Consider the following 20,826-nt stretch of genomic DNA (forward strand, 5'->3'; position numbering starts at 1 on the left):
TTCCATGGGTACGTGACTAATGTTACTACCTGTGAAGATAAGAACGACACCGCTGCCGAAAGCGCTTGTCTAATAAATAGCCTAAATCAGACTCTCCCCTGGGATCCCCAAGAATTGGATATCTTGGGATCTCAGGAGGTAAGGAACGGGTCAGGGAATGGAACTCGTACCTGTGTCTGCTTCAGCACAGTATGCTATGCCAGCAAAGGTAGGCATACATGTGTCTGTTTTGGAAAATCACTTAGAACGAGTGGTATTGGTGGTATTACAACACAGGCGATTCTTACCCAGCTAGCGACCTGGGGGTTGTCCAGAGATCAATACCCCAATGAGAACAAAGCGTGGACCTTAGTATCTCCAATTAACGACCATAGTTTCTCCTTGACAGGCTCCTACTGTGGGTATACGGCAAACGTCACTCGAAAAATAAGAGGACAAAACGTTACTAGCCTATGGCCCTTTCATGCCTATGGCATTACGTTCCAAACTAATAAGAGAGAGTCTTTTGAACAAGTCCACAGCTAAGGACCTTCCACCGGGCATTTTCCTAATTTGTGGTGATCGGGCCTGGCAAGGGATACCAGCTAACGCTCAGGGAGGTCCCTGCTATCTGGGAAGATTAACTCTCTTCGTGCCGCAGCAACAGCAATGGCTCAACATATCAAAGAACATGATGGCTGCAACTCGGCAGCGGCGCTCCATGGGTAACCTGCAACCTGACTGTAATGACGATGTGGAACTCTGGTCTGCCACGGCGCGAATCTTTGTCTCTTTCTTCACACCAGGAGTGGCCACAGCTCAAGCTTTAAGGCAGACAGAAAAGCTTGCTTGTTGGACAATTAAGCAATCGAACGAGACTTCCTTGATTTTAGACGCTTTGTTAGAGGACATGAACAGTATGAGGCATGCTATCTCGCAAAATCGCGCGGCTATTGACTTTTTGCTTTTGGCTCAGGGACATGGGTGTCGGGATTTTGAGGGGATGTGTTGTTTTAACTTATCAGACCACAGCGATTCTGTACATAAACAATTGCAATGGCTGAAGGAGCATACTCAAAAGGTGCATACAAATAAGAATCTGCTTGATGACTGGCTAGGCGATCTATTTGGCAGCCTATCCCCATGGCTACTTGGGCTTGTTAAGTAAGGCTTACGCTGGCTGTTGACTATTATTACTCTTCTAATTGTACTTCGCATTGCTTATAGTTGCATAGTGCACGGTGTGGAAAGGCTCACACAAGGTGCCATGCTCATACAAAAAGAAAAAGGGGGAATTGTTGAGGGATGACTCCACAGCCGAGGGGGCCATGGGTCTCTTGAACAGCTGTATGAGCAGAACAGGCCTAACAATTGGCAGGAGATGCAAATGGAAAAGTACTAGCTCGTTATAATGGCTGTGAGCTTGGGTGCTATGTGCACAACCCAGGCTATGAGACCTTGAAGCTGTCAAAGCAGGAAGAAAAACGGAGGCTTCAGTTAAGATAAGGGGGTAGCTAGCCTGAGAAGAGATTAAGACAGTGGAATGGTATGAAAACATGCATGACCAATGGTATTATTAGGCAGGGGGCTTTTCGCAGTGCTCCAACCAATTACAAGCTGACACACATTCGCTACAATCTATATATGTGTGTAAGAAGCGGATAATAAATGGAAATTCTGATGCACTCATATTGGGTCATGTCATCACTCCCCATGCGGCTCGGCCAGCGAACGGACTAGATTCCGGTTTCGAACCCTTGGGGGTCCGCAACAGTCCCTCACATGACAGGGAGGGGGTTCAGAAGACTTCTACAAGGCCTTTAACATGGTCCCCCACCACATCCTTATATCTAAATTGGAGAGATATGGATTTGAAGGGTGGACTACTTGGTGGATAAAGAATTGGTTGGAAGGCTGCAGCCTTGGTATGCTGGATTTCATAAGAGGGGTGGCCAGCAGGGCAAGGGAGTTGATTGTCTCCCTCTATTCTGCCCTCGTGAGGCTCCATCTCTAATACTACTCTAATGCTGAAGGTGAGATGGCTAGGGAGCACACACTGCAGAGATGAGCAGTAAAAGAAGGGCACAGTCTCATGACTTGTGAACAGTTTTATCTTTCACTGTTCCGTTTCTGTTTTCCATTTAGAGGGAAAGTCTTCTGGGAAATGTAGTTCTTCTCTTCTGAGAACCAGGTACCCGGAAATATCAACAGTCCGTGGAACTAGAGCATTAACTCTTTAACTCCCAGTGCTCTACATGATGTTATGATGTGGAATGCTGATAAAAAAAAATCATAAAACCATGACAGGCTCCCAACACAAGAAAGATGTGGAGCTTCTGGAGAGGTCCAGAGGAGGGCCACAAAGATGATCCAAGGGCTGGAGCACCTCTCCTATGAAGATAGGCTGAAGGAACTGGGCTTTTTCTGCCTGGAAAAAAGAAGGCTGCAAAGAGACCTTGTCGCCGTCTTTCAGTACTTAAAGGGAGTTGGTAAACATAAAGGAAATCAACTTTTTTTCAAGGATAGACAGTGATAAGACAAGGGGGAATGGTTTTAAACTAAAGGAAGGGAGATACTGGGGGAGGTTTCCTACTGAGAGTGGTGAGGTGCTGGAACAGGTTGCTTACAGAGGTTGTGGATGCTCTGTCCCTGGAGATGTTTAAGGCCAGGTTGAATGGGACCCTGGACAATCTGATCTAGTATGTGATCTAGTGGCTGGCAAACCCTGCCTGCGGCAGGGGGGTTGGAACTTGATCCTTGAGGTCCCTTCCAACCCAAGCCATTCTGTGAAGTGGTGTCATCCTAATCAGCCTCTAGTAATGCTGTGGCTGTGGCTTTAGCATGCTAAACCCTCACTGCACTTCCTCTTGCTCCCTTCCACACTGCTGCTGGCGGAGTAATCGAGAATGGCAACTTAACAGGGCTAAGGAGCTTTACCATCTCTCACAGCCCCTCAGAGGAGCTACAGCCCTATAAGGAGCACTTTTTACCCCACAGTCAGAACGAAAGAAGCAGAAGCAAGCAACAGAGGGATGCATCCTCATCTAACACTTCCTTTCCTTCCCCCCCCTCACGTGGTGCAGGAAAAGGGCGGGGATTCCGCAGTGCGTTACATCCGTTTTTGTAGTGCAGTGTTGCTGTGCGTGGAGGAGGATGTGAGTGTTTGGTGGTGTTTTCTCGTTCTGCTGGGGTCGTTACTATTTTCTCTGGTGCTTGGCCTTAACTGCTAATGGCTCGGCGCCTCCCAGCTGGCTCGGGGAAGCGTGCTAGTAGTCGTGTGGTGGGGTTTTCTCCTTTCCTTGAGTGCTTGCTGCCTCCTGTGGGAGGGATGTCCTACTGTAGAGTAGGACCTGGAGCAGGTGGAGGAGCTGCTGCTAAAGAGAAGTTGCCGTGTTAGAGGACAGAGAGGATTTGAGCGAGGGAGAAAACAGTGCAGTGTCAGGAAATCGCCCAGCTCTTTTTTCTTCACGAAGGGATCAGACTCTGGTAGATGGCTCCTGGCTTTTTTTTTTTTTTTTTAATGTGTATGCGTGTGTCGTCTCCTGTGTTTTGCTGCTGTTGAGCCGCAGCTCCCTCTCTGTCACTCTGCCTTGGGAAGACCTGGGAGGCTTTGCCCGCGCACCCCTGCTTGGGCTTTTGTCTCTTTTCCTTCAGGAAACGAGCTGTGGAGAGGAGGAAAATGGCGATTGGGAGCCGCCTACTGGTGTTGGCTTGTCTTTTTTTCTTTTCTTTTTCCCCGTCCTTGTGTGGCCTGTTGTATTCCGCCCTTGCTCCCTATGGTGCTTTGGTGTTTCCTCATGCTCTGCCTTATTAGCCTCTCCTGAGAAAGTTACTTCTAACCCCCATTTCTTTGATCCGATTTCCACTCCTATTGTCTTGCATGTTGTTACTAGTTCGCTGTAATGGAGACTTAAGGGTTATTCCCTATTTGTGGCCCCTTGGCTCCCATTTATCAGTTTTGTTTGATTCTCCAATTTTACGTTATCGCTGTGCTTGTTTTTTGCCTTGTCTTGTTCCAGCTCCCCTCTGTCTCTGTCCTGCAGCATGGTTTGCGTGCTTTCCCATATCATGTTTCATTTTCAGTGCTACAGCTTCCAGTGTTGTGCTCCAAGCTATTATGACAGAACTTGCATTGCTTGAAAACTGTATTGAGCCATTGTCATTGTTCACTATTTCTTTTCCTTTGTATGTGACTTATTTCACCACCAGCTTGTTTAAAAATGCTGTTATTCATTATCCTTTACTGAGATGTTTCTCTAATCTTTTATTAGCCTTCCCTAGCTTTAGTTTATTATACACAGTTTTTCTCTGTGATGCTTACTTTTATTCTGAAAGAACAGATAAGCTATTTATTTGTCACAGCAAGTTTCTAGTAGCAGGCAAAATGTTCAACTACTTTAACCATATGTTTGCATAGTGGAGAGATAAGATATAGAAGCACACCTAGCAGCATACTTTCAAGGAAAGTTGAACGTCTGCTTGTCTGACAAATCAGTAGATTCTAGTGACTGTGTTAAAGCTACAGTAGAAATATTAATTACAGTACTGTAGTTCATTATAACTAAGTGATTTGTGGATTTTTTCCATACTTCTGTGTTACTGATGGGGAGCTTAGCCTCATGTATGATGATTATACAACTTGCAAACTCAACTTGGCAAAACGCTTGTGGAAGAATATAGATAATGCTGTGGCTGGCCCTAGTAGTATATATTTGTGAGTATAGTATTGAAAATTCAAGTTGAGGATAATAATGTAATGCACTGTATTTTTTTTTCCATTATACTTTCTGCCTTTTTAAATAGTTAAAAACTAAAATATTGCTTTTAGGGCAGTTGCAGCAAAAAAAAAAAAAAAAAGGGGAAGAGTTATGAGAGGGAATGGTGTTTGAGATCACATCCATGATGTGTGTTAAAGCTTTTATGAAAATACAGAGAAGTCTTTAGGAGGGTTTTAATAAGGTGAGACTTCACAAACAGGTTTCAAGATTGTTTTCTGGATGTAATGGGATGTATTTCTTGTACAGCGTTCTCATGCTATCTTTTTTTGTCCTAGAATGCCTAAATCAAAGGAACTTGTGTCTTCAAGCTCATCTGCAAGTGATTCTGATAGTGAAATTGACAAAAAGGTGAAAATTATATGCAGACTCTTATGATAACGTTAATTTCCATGTGGCAAAAATGCATCTGGTTCCATATAACTTCAGACACTTGGGTGAGGGGGGGGGGCAAAAACAAGATTAGGGTTTATGTGAAAAAGATGTTTCTTGCTTTGCAGTGAACTTCTTAAAGTTGTGTTTTGCTTTGTTTAGTGTTTACTATGTGGTGTATCTAGCCACAAGCTTCCTAGAATTTTCTTACTTTGTGTTAAGAGATAGAAGGCTTCGGTATTAACTGCCCCTTATGGCAAGAGTTGAGATTAATTTTGAGATGACTTCAACCTCCCCTCAATCTGCCCTTTATTTTGGTGTCTGGATAAATTGCAAGCCCAAAGTGAAAACCGCCACCTGCCTTGTCATCTCTGTGCCATGTGCTTATCTTGTTTACATGTTATTTTTCTCTGTTTCAGATTCCTACTTTTATTGTAATACCACCTGCTAGTTTCTCACTTAAAAGCTGATCCAATCTGAATGTCTCTGTTAATTAATTTTAACATTTAAACTGTTTTTAAATGTGAAAATTTAATGTTTCCAATTATTTTAATAATTACTTGTGGGTTTTTTGTGTGTGGGGGATAATTACCATGTAAATCAGATTATTTGCAGTTACTATTTCTGCCAATGTTTAAAAGTTATACTATCTGAATGCTTTAAAAACATTTAATCATGCTATGCGTGGAGATTGGACCCTGATGACAATAAAGAAAAAAATGTTCCCCTGATGAAGGTGCTTTCCAGATACATTTTTTTAAGAGTTTTTAGCTGTCCTGTACTTCCTTTTGTTGTTGTTGCTTTCAGTGGAAAAGAATGCATTCATGCATTTGTTTTGTTCTTGCTCCAAGGCGAAGCGGAAAAAGCAAGCTGTTCCAGAAAAGCCTCTAAAGAAACAAAAGATGGGTGAAAGTTCAAAAGGTGCTGCTGCTTCTAAGCAAAGCAGTAACAGAGATGAGAATATGTTTCAGGTAAAATTGATAACTATTTTAGAGCCTGGTTTAGGTTCCATGTTACATTATAGTCCGTATAAATCTTGTGAATTTGTTTGAATATCTTGATAGTGTCTAGTCTTCTGAAACCTTGCTGGAAGGTGGGTTACAATACTACTGTGTGGATGAGAAACTCGGAAAAAGCATTGTCAGGTTTCAGTAGAGTAAAAATCTGAGTTGTGGCAATTGATCTAGCCTTTGTGGTCTTTGTTTATGGTAACACTGTGGGTAGTTTTTTTGTCTGTAAATGCAGTACTCATTGTGAATGTATTGTAAATATTAAATCAGGACAATCTCTGCATGGGAATGCTTTTTAATCAGGGCTCTTTCAAGAAAGGTTCTCAGAACCTAAGTATGCGCTCTTCATGACTCCTCATTTTTCTTGAACTAGGTCAAGGGCAACTTGGCTCCTGTCTTATAAGGCAGTGTCAGGAAATGAGATTTACTTGTTTCTGTTTTTATGGTGCAGATTGTTCTTGCTGAACATCAAAAAAGTGTAATTTTTGACATTGCACTTAGCTTTAAAATTGGATGAATGTATATTTTTAAGTAATATTGATGAGTGTGTGAGCAAATGGTACAGTAGTTCCTGAGGTTAGCTGAGGCAGTAGTAGTGCATTCTACAAGCTGTGCAAGAGATACAAATAAATTGGAGTTACTTGTTTTAGGTGAGTGAGTCAAGAGTTAGTAAATGTCTGCGACTAGTTGGCTTTGTAAGGGACAGGTACGGGGAAAAAAATAAGAGTCAGTCTCTTAAGTATTTAAGTTTGTGAAAGTATATGGGAGGGATGTCTAATAAGATGATCCCAATTATGGGTAAGGTAAAAGAAATGGCTTTGGACTGTATCTGTGCAAAGGAGTAGGGCTGGAAAAAAAGCAAACCACCCTCTTCTCAAGAGAGAAGACCTGTGTAACTGGTTATGTAATACAGTGCAGTTACTCCTAATGTGTTAGTCCTTGCTTGCTTCTTCCTGTATAGTTGGGAGGGAGAGCTTCAGTTGAAGACACTGTTAATGCCTGGACTTGGTCATCAGCTTGACCTGAACCGTCGGTGTTCTTTGGTCTCTGCCTACCTTCTAGTTACTCAACAGCAAATATTTTTAGGTTGCTTATTCTGTTAGGTGAATCACTGTTGGTTTTTATGCTACATCAGTTCATGTGCTTTAACTAAAATGCAGCCGTTTCAGTGTAAAAATAGCATTGTGAGTCTATGGTTACTTCCTCTCTTTTCCTTCTACCTGGGAAAGCATGTTAGCAGCTCTAGTTGTATTTCAAATTTTTAGATGGTTTTGCTTATTCTAGGACTACTAATAATAGTTGAAACTCCTTTTTGCTTTCTTGTGGCATTAAAATTATTTCTGATATGCAAGTGACTTTGCAGTGTAACTTACAGATGTGACTTCAACTGATGAGAATTAAGCTATGAAGCATTCACAGGATAGTCAGAAGTTATGTGATGCCCGTACTGTGTGGGAGTGGCAGCAAATGATGTGTAACTTACTGATTTAATGTTCTAAACCTTCAGACTGTATGCATCCAAAACACAGCTTCCTTTAATGTAGAGTTCACTATGACCAGTGTATTCAGAAGATTCAGCACTTCTGTTAATATTTAGGTTTTATTGTTGTTTAAAACTAATATTAGTATAATGTTATTCTTGAAAGTAATGAAGAATAGAATTATAAGTAGTAGGAAACTGTTTTAGTATGAAACAGTATTTTGTTTGTCTTGGCCTTCTTAGGCTTCATAGGTAGCCTAGAGTACTTTAGAATTTGATAAAGGCATTTGGGCATGATTGGGGTGCAGAAATTTCTCGCTCCAATTTGTGGTGTATTACTAGAGAATCTAAGGACAAGCATTATCCACATTAATGTGAAAGGGTTTATTATTCATGTATTAGATTGCTGTCTGTGACTTCAAGCCCATGTAAGCTCTACATCGTGTGCTTTAGTTTGAAAAATCGTGTTATTTACCCGTGCCTAATTTGGATAAGGTTTGTTAATGATGTCTAGATACAATGTTAATGACTGTCCAGAATAGAGCCACATAACGAAAGGCATTTCACAGAAATTGCTGCTTTAATTTGTGTGAAAAGAACTTGCCTCCTTTCCTTCTTTATTGAAAGAGAATTTATTTGCTTTTTGACTTGTGGGAAGTTTTTCAGTTTCATAGTGCAGTGTCTTATCATAGGTTACTGAAAATAGTTAAATATGTTTGTGATGCTCTGTAAAGTTGTTGGACTGTGAAATAATGAATAGGATTGTGTTGGTAGCTACTTAAGTTTCAGAATTAGTGTTCTGAATTGACATGATGCACTGTAGAGCTCAGCTATTTTACAGGACAGTACACACTAGGAGTTTGTATTATCTTACTGTGTTCCTTCCAATGCTAAATAGTTCCCAGCTAAGAAGGCTGCTTTTCTTTTTTTCAGTTTCTACTTTCAGTGTGTATACCTTTCAAAGGGAACTGGCAATTGGAAGGAAAATGTAGATGAAAGTGCTTGATGAAACTCATGCAGGAAGCTAGCTGTGTAGCTGTGAAAGGAACCTAGACACGGTTAATTTTATTCTATGAAATGGAAACCTGGAAATAGTATCTTTTGATCTACTTAATGTAGCAGAGTGACTTATCTAAAGAGCTGTTATATTTAATAAACATATGAAACTGTGAAGATTGAACAGCATTAACTATCCTACCATAAATAAAGCAATACAACCCTTGTAACACTACAGTGATTAAGAAGGTGCTTTAGCCTGGTGAAGTTATTCTAGTACTGTCAGTTGCTGTGAGGAAGAAAAGCTGTTTAGAAATAACACCAGAATTGCAGGTATCTGAAACCTTCAACTTATTTGGGTAAATCTAGATTTTCTTTTTTTAACCTTAGTTGCTAATTAGAACTGTACTTCAGAAACCAGCGTTAAAGCTTTTAACAGTGATAACTGTTTTGCATAGAGTTCAACTAAACATCCTAAACTTCATGCAAGCATTCAGATGTAATGTAGAGAGAAGCATAAAACTTAATGTCAGCATTTTCATATGAAACCCTTTACAGTTAAGGTACTGGCTAAATGCGTATTTCATATGCTTCCCCCGCCTTACTGTAGTTAAGCTATATAGTCTCATTATTAATATTTGAATCCTAAACCTTTTTTCTGTATTTGCATCTCTAATCTGCTATATTGTATCAGATTATTTTTTTTTTGTAGAGCAAACTTGGAATTACTTGACAATGCACTTAGTCTTTGATAGATGTTCTAGAGTGCTACTACTTGAAAGAAATCTAAAAGTTGCTTGAAGTCTGTGAAGTGTTATATTTTAAAACCAAGAAATGTTGTTTATGTATTTAGGATATCCTTTGTCAGCAGTGCTGATAATTGGCCAATCCTACAGACTATGCCAAGCTAAGCCTGAAAGAACTCAGATACTCTGATATCATACCTTATTTTTGAGTGTTGTATTTCTTGTGCTGTGGAAGTATTTAATAAATTAATCACAAAATATCTTCAACTGTAGTTTCTTGTTCATTTTAAAGGATACTTTGAAGTAAGGGAAACAAATGGTTCAGGCTTACATTATCTAAAGTTGCCCCAATTGTATTAAAGTTATTTTTTGACTTAATTCAATGTGGTCTACATAAGAAGAAAAATAGCTTTAACAAAACAGAAAGCATACTTATTTACGTCTATTTTTATGAAGTAACAGTTTATGACTTAAATATCTGTGAAAGATTTTAGTTGAATTGGGAGTTTTTGTTTTCTGAACAGATGCACTGGCAATTTAACAGGGGATTTTACTAGCATTACAGGATGTATAAAGGAATTTAAACAAGCAAAACAATAGTTTGTGCATTTTGATTACCTAACTTCTGATTCTCAAATTTACATTATACTTGGAATTCATGTGAACAAATACTTTATCAAATGTAGGAAAATCTTAAAGTCTAAATATATAGGGCAATCCATAGTGCAAGACAATGTGTTGTGCTTTTTACCTGCTCCCTACCCTCTTAAAAAAAAAAAAACAAAAAAAAAAACAAAGTGCCTAATTCAGTTATGCTGTTGTGGTACAGAAACTCTGAAATTCCAGGAGTATTATTTGACAACAAAGACAATTTCATGCCAACAAGAATTTTTTGTTATAATAGAGGCAAAAAAAATTCCCAAACCCAACATGCTTTTAAAAGAATGCAACTTGGGTTAATAAGTATTTTTACTCTAGGAGTGCCAGATTGGCATGACAAAAAGTACTGAATGCATTAGTGGTTTTAAGTCCTTAATCCATTTATATTGTCATTATCTATTAGCCTACTCACTTCTAAGAATTAAGCACTTGATCTAGTTGTTTCTCTAGTGTCTAAAATAAGCTGCAGTGGGCAATGTCACGTGTCTGAGTCTAATACTTTTTGGAAAAGTAAATGCTGTAATACATAAAATACCTAAAAGATCCTTGTATTTGTTTTGGCAGATTGGCAAAATGAGATATGTCAGTGTTCGTGACTTTAAAGGGAAAGTTTTAATTGATATTAGAGAATATTGGATGGATCAAGAAGGTGAAATGAAGCCTGGCAGGAAAGGTATTACTCTGCTTCATGTTATTTTCCATTAAAACATAGCCTGCAATTTACTCGGAAAATTGTGTATCAGATTTTTATATTCAGAGTAACACTTATTTTAACAAATGATTAGTTTTACTTGTAGACTAGAAACAAAAGCAAAGAGATTTTGTTTGCCTGAGTCCACTTTCCTAAATGGATAGTGTATAATATATGGAAACAAGGCATTGGATAGAAACAAATTTATTGTGGGAACCATAACTCCTCCCAGTTCATAGAATCATAGAATGGTTTGGGTTGGAAGGTACCCTTAAGATTATCTAGTTCCAACCTCCCTACTGTAGGTAGGGATGCCTCCCTTTAGACCAAGTTATTCACATACCCATCCAGCCTGGCCTTGAATGCTTCCAGGGAGAGGGTATTCACAACCTCTCTGGGCAACCTGTTCCAGTGTCTCACCACCCTCACAGTAAAGAATTTCTTCCTAATATTTAGTCTAAATTGACCCTCTTCCAGTTTAAAACCATTTCTCCTCATCCTGTCGCTACCTGCCCTTCTAAAAAGTCCCTCCCTAGCTTTCCTGTAGGCCCCCTTCAGGTACTGGAAGACCACTATAAGGTTTCCTCGGAGCCTTCTCTTCTCCAGGCTGAAGAGCCCCAGCTCTCTCAGCCTGTCTTTGTAGGGGAGGTGCTCCAGCCCTCTGATCATCTTCACGGCCCTCCTCTGGATCTGCTCTAACAACTGCATGTCCTTCTTGTGTTGGGGGCTCCAGAACTGGACACAGTACTCCAGGTGGGGTCTCATGAGAGCAGAGTAGAGGGGCAGAATCACCTCCTTCACAATGCTGGTCACACATCTCTTCATGTGACCTAGGATAGGGTTGGCCTTCTGGACTGCAGGCGCACGCTGCCAGCTCACATTGAGTCTTTCATCAACCAACACCCCCAAATCCTTCTCCTCAGGGCTGCTCTCAAGCCATTCTCTGCCCAGCCTGTATCTGTGCTTGAGATTGCCCCAACCCAAATGCAGGACCTTGCACTTGGCCTTGGGCATCTTCATGAGGGTGGCATGGGCCCACCTCTCAAGCCTGTCCAGGTCCCTCTGGATGGCATCCCTTCCTTCTAGCATGTAAACTGCACCACTCAGCTTGGTGTCGTCTGCAAACTTGCTGAGTGTGCACTCGATCCCACTGTCCATGTCACCTACAAAGATGTTAAATAACACCGCTTCCAACACCAATCCCTGAGGAATGCCCCTTGTCACTGGCCTCTAATTGGACATTGAGCTACTGACTGCAACTCTTTGAGTGCAACCATTCTGCCAATTCCTTATCCAGTGAGAGGTCCATCCATCAGATCAATTTTTCTCCAGTTTGGCAACCAGGATGTCATGCGGGACAGCGTCAAACGCTTTGCAGAAGTCTAGATAGATGATGTCAGTTGCTCTTCCTTTATCTATTGATGCTGTAACTCCATCATAAAAGGCCACCATGTTTGTCAGGCATGACTTGCCCTTGATGAAGCCATGCTGGTTACCACCAATCACTTTGTGCCTGAGTAGTGCCTTCAGGAGGATCTGCTCCATGGTCCTGCTAGGCACAGATGTGAGACTGACTGGACTGTAGTTCCCAGGATCTTCTTTTTTCCCCTTCTTGAAAATGAGAGTTTTGTTTCACCATTTCCAATCAGTGGGCATCTTCACTAGACTACCATGACCTTTCAAATATGATGAATAGCAGCTTGGCAACTTCGTCCATCAGTTCTCTCAGAACCCAGAGGTGGATCTTGTTAGGTCCCATAGACTTGTGCACCTTCAGGTTCCTTAGATGGTCTTGAACCTCATCTTCACTTACAGCAGGCAGATCTACCTTCTCCAGGTTCTTACCACTGCTTTCTGCAGCTTGGGCAGTGTTGCCAGAGCCCTTGCCTGTGAAGACTGAGGCAAAGAAATCATTGAGCACCTCAGCCTTCTCCATATCCCGTGTGACCAGGTCTCCAGGTTTCCTTCCTGAGAGGGCCCACATTCTCTCTGGCCTTCTTTTTATCACTGATGTAGCAGTAGAATTTCTTCTTGTTCCCCTTGATGTCCCTGGCTAGATTTAATTCTACCTGGCTTTTATTTTTCCTAATCTGATCCGTAGCTGCTCAGACAACTTTGTAGTCCTCCCAGGTAACCTGTTCCTGCTTCCACTCCCTATAGACTTTCTTTTTGCACTTAAATTAGTCCAGGAGCTCCTTGTTGATCCACAGAGGCCTCTCAGCATTCATGTTTTGCCTTCCTTTTTCTTGGGATGCACTGCTTCTGGGCTTGCAGGAGATGGTCCTTGAATTCCAGCCAGCTTTCTTGGGCCCCTTGTCCCTCCAGAACTTTCTCCCATACCACTCTGCCAAGCAGTTTTTTGAATAGTTCAAAGTCTGCTCTCTTGAAGTCCAGAGTAGCAAGCTTGCTGCGCAGCCACTTTGACACCTTAAGGATTTTGAACTCCACCATTTCATGGTCATTACAGCCAAGGCTGTCCTTGAGCTTCATATTACTCACCACCTCCTCCTGGTTGGTGAGGACAAGGTCCAACATAGCACCTTTTCTCATGGGTTCCTGTACTACTTGAAAGAGGAAGTTATCATCAACACATTCCAGGAACCTCGTTGATGTCTGGTGCACTGCTGTTTTGTCCTTCCAGCAGATACCGAGGTGGTTGAAGTCCCCCATGAGGACCATGTTTTGTGAATATGAAGCTGCTCCTGTTTTTAGAGGGCCTCAACCACTTGGTCTTCCTGATCAGGCAGCCGTAGCAGACCCCCTCTATGATGTCTCCTTCCCTTTAACCCTAACCCATAAGCTCTTTGTCAGCTCCTCATCCATCCCCAGGTGGAGGTCCATGGACTCCAGGTGGTCATTGATGTAGAGGGCAACACCCCCTCCCCTTCTCCCCTGCCTGTCTTTCCTAAAGAGTTTATATCCATCTATTCCTACATTCCAGTTGTGAGAGCCATCCCAGTGCATCTCAGTGATGCCAATGACATCATAGTCGTGTAAGCATATACATGCCTGTAACTCCTCCTGTTTGTTCCCCATGCTCCATGCATTGGTGTTCAGACACTTGAGTTGGGCTCTCATTGAGGAGTTCTCTTATCCTGAACCTTAGGTGCTGTCGTACTGGCCTGTGATCCTGTTCCAGGTCTAGGACATCCATTACCACTGTTTGCCTCAAAGTAGAATGATTTGAGGATTCCCACCCCCAGCAACTCTAGTTTAAAGCTCTCCTGATTAAATTGGAAAGATTGCTGCCAAAGATAGTCTTCCTCTTGTCTGACAGATGAACTCCATTCTCACCTAGAAGACCAGATTTCTCAAAATTAGTTCCATGACAGTTGATTAACTCAATTTCTTCTGTTACAATAAGATATTTTGGAGTAAAAAAAACCCATGAATTTAGCTGAAGTGAAAGTATTTCGAGTGCTTGAGTTTTGGTGCTTTGTGTATGTCTAATCTGTGACACAGCATAAGCCTTTAAATCTTTAATTGGCACACCCATACCTAATTTTTATGGTATCCTTTTATTGACCTGCTTTCAGAACACTTGCCACCTGTAGGATGCAGATAAGTTGATAGTTGTAGTAGCAGTGCTTTCCTTAATGCCATGTTGCTTCTTTAGAAAAGCTTTCTTTTATCATTTTTCTTATTGTGCCAATGACAGACATAAGAGTGAAACCTGTTCTGAAGGCAGTTAATATAGAATCAGCATAAGGTTTGTTACAGTTTTCTGATGTGTCCAAGAACAATGCAGTGATAGACATTTAGAAAGCTTGAATTATTGTTAACATCTTAAACAACCAACAATAATAGCTTTGTATGAACAGAGTGTATGGGTACTGTACAGGAAGAATTATTTTTTGGATGTGTTGCCATGATTTAAAAAATTGCTCCAACGTTTAAGGATTAAACTGCTATGTTTTGAGGTGGAAATAAAAAGCACATCAATTGAAAGTTTGAGTAGGAAATAGTGAATTCTGTTATTTAGGAAGCGTTGTCAGATTGTTTCAGATAGCACATTTAAACTTTATGCTTACATATAACTCATATGGTATGTTGTTCAGGGGCAAGTTGATACTTGTTCTAATGATGCTTGGCCTAACTTTTTTCAAAATCTTCCCCTAAAGGCTGTTAGGAGAACTGCTTAAAAGAGAGCCATGCAGACTGTGCTCCTTAAAGTAATTGCAGTGCTCTGATTAAAAATACCTGGTGATAGGAAAGAATGATGAGCCCTAGAGATGGAATTCATAGTTTCACCTGTTTCCAGGTCCTACTCTACCTACAAGGAGAAAGCAATAGAAGAAGCCTGATCAGTGAGGGGGGTGGGAGAGAAAGGGGTCAATAGTAGAAGAGCCTGACTGGAGGGAGTGAGAGGTAGGGTCTGTGAGTATGTACTCGTAGTGATTGCAGGGAAAGAGTGAGGAGACTAAAGCATGAGGGAAATGTGAGTCTGAACTACAGCTTGAAGTAAAAAATTCAGAACTGAGGAGGTGAATTGTGGGGCACTGAATGAGTATTGTTTGAATGTTACAATCTATAGTGATCTTGAAGCTTAAAACAACCAAACAAAACAGAACAAAAAGACTTCCATGTTTGTGAGCGCTAAGGAATAGATTATCTCAAAAATGTTACAGCATTCATTACTCACACTACTTTGAGCTGTCACCCCCCCCCCCCCCCCCCCCCCCCAAAAAAAAAACACCAAATAAACAACACACAACAGAATTGTTATGTCAGAAATACATAGGAGTTCAATCCACTGAGGTATTTGGTTTCGAACAGCCAACAGAAATAAGATTTGATTCCCTACATCTTACTCAGGACATTTGTATGGCTTCCTATCAGGGACAGAGATCTATTTCCCTTCTTGTGTTTTGCAAAACATATACAAATGAATTTGTTATATTGTACCAGTTTTCTTTGTAAGGTGAACTTGTCCATTGATGAGTTAAGGTCTAAATTGAAGTGTTCCAAGCAAGTAATTTAACCATGAATTTGAATCTGTTATACACTTGATGTAACTCAAGCATTAATAGTTGTGGCATAGTCTGGATATGGAAATCAGTCTTAATTGTACGTATGCAAGATTCTGAACTACAATTTTCTTTTTGTACTAAGTATTTTGTTTTTAATGTATTTCAGGTATTTCTTTAAATCCAGAACAGTGGAACCAGCTGAAGGAACAGATTTCTGATATTGATGATGCAGTAAGAAAACTGTAAAGACAGCCATACAAAATTCTCTGTCATTTTAGTTGTTTTAAGTGGTCTTTTTACACTGGCATTTGTTTTCTAAGTTATTGTATATTTTCATTGCAAAGCAATTTGTAAGATAATTTTTTTTTTTTTTTTAGTGCATTAAAAGTGTATTCTAAGTGAGGCTATTTGTGTATACTTTACTAAAAGGAGATGTTGCTTATACCTTATGATCTAAAACAAATAGAGTAATATGTAAAGCATAGCTTTTTATGGCCTTTTGATTAAAGATATTTGCTGATAAGACCACCTAATAGCTTCAGGCTTTGTTTCATTTGAGTTAATAGTTTGCTTGCTATGGAGATTCTTAATGTCTTCACTTATTTTTTTTTTCTTTTGTTTTAATATCCTTTAGTATTGCTCTCAGCTTTCTGCTTTAAAACTTAATACAAACAGTGAATATTTGATAATGCCTATTTCTGTAGATAACTTTAAATACTCTATTTGCAAACTTACCTTATGTATTCAGATGAAACAGTTCTGAGTATATAGACTTGTTTGCGTTATTTGCATGAAGTGTTATGCTAAGCAATAACACTTGAACATCATCCGCACATTATCTGTCCCCATTTTTCTATAGCTTGCTTGAGTTAGAAAGTACAGTTAGCCTTTATTCATGAACCTGATATTTTTTAGAACGTGATGCATAAACTTTTACAGTAATAAGTATGTACCTCAGAGTAATACTATTTGAAAGCTCCAAACTTGGTTATAGGTTTTGGTACTCTTTTCAACCTTTGCATTAAATTTGTTCTTGAATACACTCTCTGGTTTTTCTATAGGAGAAAAAAAGGACAGTTAACCTGCCTTTGTAGGGCTCTTGTTTGAGAGTATTGTGCAAATAACAGTGCTTAAACTAGGCTGTAGCACAGGTTAAACAGTCATACAGGATTATAATTGCTTCAGCCAAAGCATCAGACTGTCATACTTTTGTCCTGGCCAAGCCATGTAACTTGCCTTGCTTGGTTTACTTGTGCACAGCTTTCTATTTTTTTGTATAGAAGGTACTCGATGCTTACAATGGAGTGATGATACATAGTAGTTCTGTGACTCTAGTAAACTTCACTTGTCTACCAGTGTACTATTCTGGTAAGAGAAGCTTATGTCCAGCGGAAGTTTTATTAGACTAGATGTTGCCTCAGATGAAGGGAATCTTGGTAGGTGTCACGAGGCGTGGAACGAAGGAGGTAGAATGAGATACTCAAGTAGAACCTGGAGATGTAATGGGCACTCCAGTAGAAAAAATAATGTAGAAAGCTCAGAGTTAGCTGGCGCATAACTACAGTGAAGAAACTTAATGTTAGTGGAATTGGAGAAGAGGTTTTTTTTTGTTTGTTTGTTTGGGTTTTTTTACTTCAGTTAATAGAAGGAACATGATGAAACAACATGGAAATTGACATTTCAAGACTATGTAGTGAATGTACATTTCATTGCTTCAGCTGTGATCGTCCCATTTGATGGTAAATGTAAAGAATCTTTAAATTTTTGTATGGATAAACAGGATTTGCTATTTGTTTAATTCTGGGATATCTTAATATAATTGCTTATATTGCAGATATGCATGGCAGTTCTGTTCTGCTGAGTGTCATATATAGACTGTTCCTGTGCTGCAGTTCATAATTCAGTACAAATGGGTACATGAAGGGTGAGGAAGGTGACATCATGAAATTAAACTAACTGAAATATTACATGAGAGAGTTCCTTCTGCTTTTTAACTTACCTATTGTTGAGATAGTTCAAAGTTAAGTCTGATTTTGTATAGCTCAGGAAATCTTGAGTTTTTAAGAACTATACAAGGGTAAATAAAAAGGTGAAGAGATATGTTGTGGTAGCAGCTGCATTTCAGGGCACAACTTTCTTTAACAACTAGTAGCATGTAAGAACACCTGGACCAAATAGAACAAGTATGAAATCTGCTAAAATTAGTGAATGAAATTTCTTTAAATCATTGTTGACAGGTTCTATGTCATTGATTTGCAATATATATTTGCAAATTTTCCCTATAAATCAGAATTTTTGTGACTAGATTTTATATTTTTACTTCAAAACTTTGTGTGGCTACTTTAAAGTACATGGTTATCATAATAGAAGGAACATTATCTTCAGATTACTGTGGTAATAAGTCATTGGACAGCAGTTGTGTATCAGAGTTGCATCATCATTGTGTTTAGGAAAGTGGAGAATTAAATTCAGTCATTTGGGTGGAGTAGGTGGAAAAAGTTAATATAGTGATTAGTTCAGTTGTGGTAATTGATAGAAATGTTCAGATAAACTAGTATTTGTTAACCAAGAGCTAATTGTTTTTCTAGATAGTCTCCTTACTGAATTTGTGGACATAATTACTGGAGCTGTTTATCCCATTTTTACTTGTTAAACTTTGGGACAATTTGATTTTACTTTGTGTGTTGAAAAAGCTTTATATCTGCCAGTTATATTTCTGACTGCAGTACTGATTTAAAATATATATGAGAGCTGCTCCAAAAGTAACATTTCCTATTTGATTATGTTGGCCCATGATGTCAGAGGTAGATGTTGGTGGTATGGCAGTAGAGATTGAACTTTCCTGCCAGTATTCCATTACATTTTGTTGCTGTGCAACAGATGGCAGCAGAGGGGCAGTCTGACAAAATGGTGCCTGACATGGAAGTGCTTATGGAGCAAAGGTGCGTCATTCAATTCCCCCATGCAGAAAAAAATTGTATCCATTGACATTCATAGATGCTGGTTGAATGTTTATGGAGACCAAACAGTGGATGTAAGCACAGCAAGGCTGTGGGTGGTATGTTCCAGCAGTGGTGATGGTGGGTCGTCTCTGTTGAGTTGGTGCAGATTTTGAGCACAGCATGCAGGCTCTTATTCATTACTGGTGAAAATGCATGCGTAACGGTAGAAAAATAGTGCTTTGTAGCTGACAATTTGCTCTACCAATTAGTGTTATTGTACTCTTTGTATCTGTTGTAGTTTCTATGGGAATAAATAGGAAGCATTACTTTCAGAGCAACCTACTTATTGTTTTATCTGGCCTTAACATCTCAATGGATGTAATAACAAAAAATAACTAAACCAGACAGTTTCACAAATAAAATTGAAAATGAATTGTGAGGGAGTTCTATGTACCTCAGATGACTTTGCTGGGTAGTTGATATTAATTTTACACATTCAATGTTACTTTGAAATGAATAGCTGTGATTTGTTATGTGTCTTTGGCTGTAGATCCTCTAATTCAAGAAGAAAATTCAAATTTTTTTGATACAGCTTTTCTTGCAGACAAAATGGTACTTAGAGTACACGTGGAAGTGTCCATGGAAGAAAATTGTGAAAAGACTGCAGTATGAGATAAAAGTAAGCACTGCTCCCTTTCCAACTCAAGTTGCAAAAGTAAGATGCATTTGGTTCTTGATATTTATACAGGGCATATTAGCAATGTTTTATAAATTATACGTATGGTGGAACATAGGAGGAAAAATAAATCTGAATTCTTAAAGTACATTGTGTATTAATTCAACTATTGTGTATGATGTTACTCTTATGTAGAAATGTTCATACTGAAATGCAGTACTGAGTTTGATATTTCTGTTAAAGGAAATACCCAGTTACGTACTTGTGATCTGTTAGCAAAAAAAATATTGATAACTAATTTTGATAACTCAAATGTCATACTGTTAATCATGTGGAATGTTTAATGTTCTGGTAGTATCTACTGCAGAGAGACCACTAAAGATATGAGCCCTCCAACTGTATCTGGTGTGTGTTTTTTTTGTTTTTTTTTTTTTTAAACTAGCTAAATGGCATATGTGTAATAACAATTTGAGTACCTGGAAATAAATGAAGACTTCTGTTGATATAGTGTTGTTTTTAATAGAAATTCAGCTGTGCAAATTTTTCATCAATTGTTACGAAAACTGCTGTCTGTTCCTTGCAACTGTAGTAATTTGGAAATTTGAACACTTAATCATATTGTACTTGGTCCATGTTTCCGGGTGAAAGTTGGTTTGTGTAACCCAGAAGAGTAGAAGTTTTTGGGTAGAAGAACAAGTGTCTTGTAAATATGGAAGCAGCAGATAGGAATGCATTCTCAAACACTAAATTGAAGTGTTTGAAAAGTCATTGCTGTTAATAAAATGGGTGGCTATCTTTTCAGTGGTTTTGATCTTACAATAAATGTCACTGTAGACTAGACAGAAAAAAAGCTGTTCACTTTTTTTTTAATCGCTAACTTGGTTAGTGTAGGCTCCTTTAGGGGAATATTTGTTTTTCATGTGCTTGGTGTGATTGATCCATGGGGAATGAACTCATCTAATTATAGCCTTGAATTAAATAGATTTTTAAACTAATTTTTATTACTTAAGCACTTGATGGCCACAGAAGAAGAAAGTGTGGCTTAAAGGGAAGAAGCACAGTCTGGGGTTGATAGGAGGTCCTTTTTCTACCTGTTTCCTGCTATATTCCCCTTGTTGATAGGGTCTGTCCTTGACTGTAGCTCTGGTGACTATGTATGGAAGAGCAATCTGGGCAATGTTTTCCTCCTGTGAAGCAAGCCCTCTTATCCCATGCTCTCAACTTAATATTTGTATGTAAAATTGTGAAGGCACCTGCTGAAAAACTAAAATAAATGACCCTTGGCTCAGGTTTATCAGGGAAGCTTTACATAACACTCCTGTGAGCAGAGGGATGTATCATTAGTTCTGATGGTAATATAAAGGCTGAGTATTTGGTGACATAACTCTTCCACTGATGTGATACTTCCTTGAACAAAAAATATTAAAATAACTTCAAGATCTACTTAATTCAGTCTTCATTGTACTTCCTTTAAGTACTGTATGAATCTGTATGCTCCTCACTGATGGATGAAGAGTGAGGTAGTAACT

The 20,826-nt window shown here is 39.3% G+C and overlaps 1 protein-coding gene across 4 annotated transcripts in view; it reads left to right on the forward strand.

Moving 5' to 3' along the window:
* LOC107055444 (activated RNA polymerase II transcriptional coactivator p15-like) overlaps nt 1–19,800 on the forward strand; it is a 45,284-nt gene extending 25,484 nt beyond the window's left edge. The window contains exons 1-5 of one of the 4 annotated variants that reach the window (XM_015300455.4): nt 3,103–3,465; nt 5,033–5,105; nt 5,978–6,097; nt 10,583–10,691; nt 15,846–19,800. In XM_015300455.4, the coding sequence (XP_015155941.1) occupies nt 5,034–5,105; nt 5,978–6,097; nt 10,583–10,691; nt 15,846–15,925 (381 nt within the window). In that variant the 5' untranslated portion in view covers nt 3,103–3,465; nt 5,033 and the 3' untranslated portion in view covers nt 15,926–19,800. Of the gene's footprint in view, nt 1–3,102; nt 3,466–3,717; nt 4,939–5,032; nt 5,106–5,977; nt 6,098–10,582; nt 10,692–15,845 lie in introns of those variants that run through there. The other 3 variants (XM_015300454.4, XM_040655251.2, XM_046905144.1) reach the window with 3 other exon arrangements.
* Nucleotides 19,801–20,826: the final 1,026 nt, after the last annotated feature.

This window comes from Gallus gallus, chromosome W (assembly GCF_016699485.2).
Source record: "Gallus gallus isolate bGalGal1 chromosome W, bGalGal1.mat.broiler.GRCg7b, whole genome shotgun sequence".
Classification (NCBI taxonomy): Eukaryota; Metazoa; Chordata; class Aves; order Galliformes; family Phasianidae; genus Gallus; species Gallus gallus.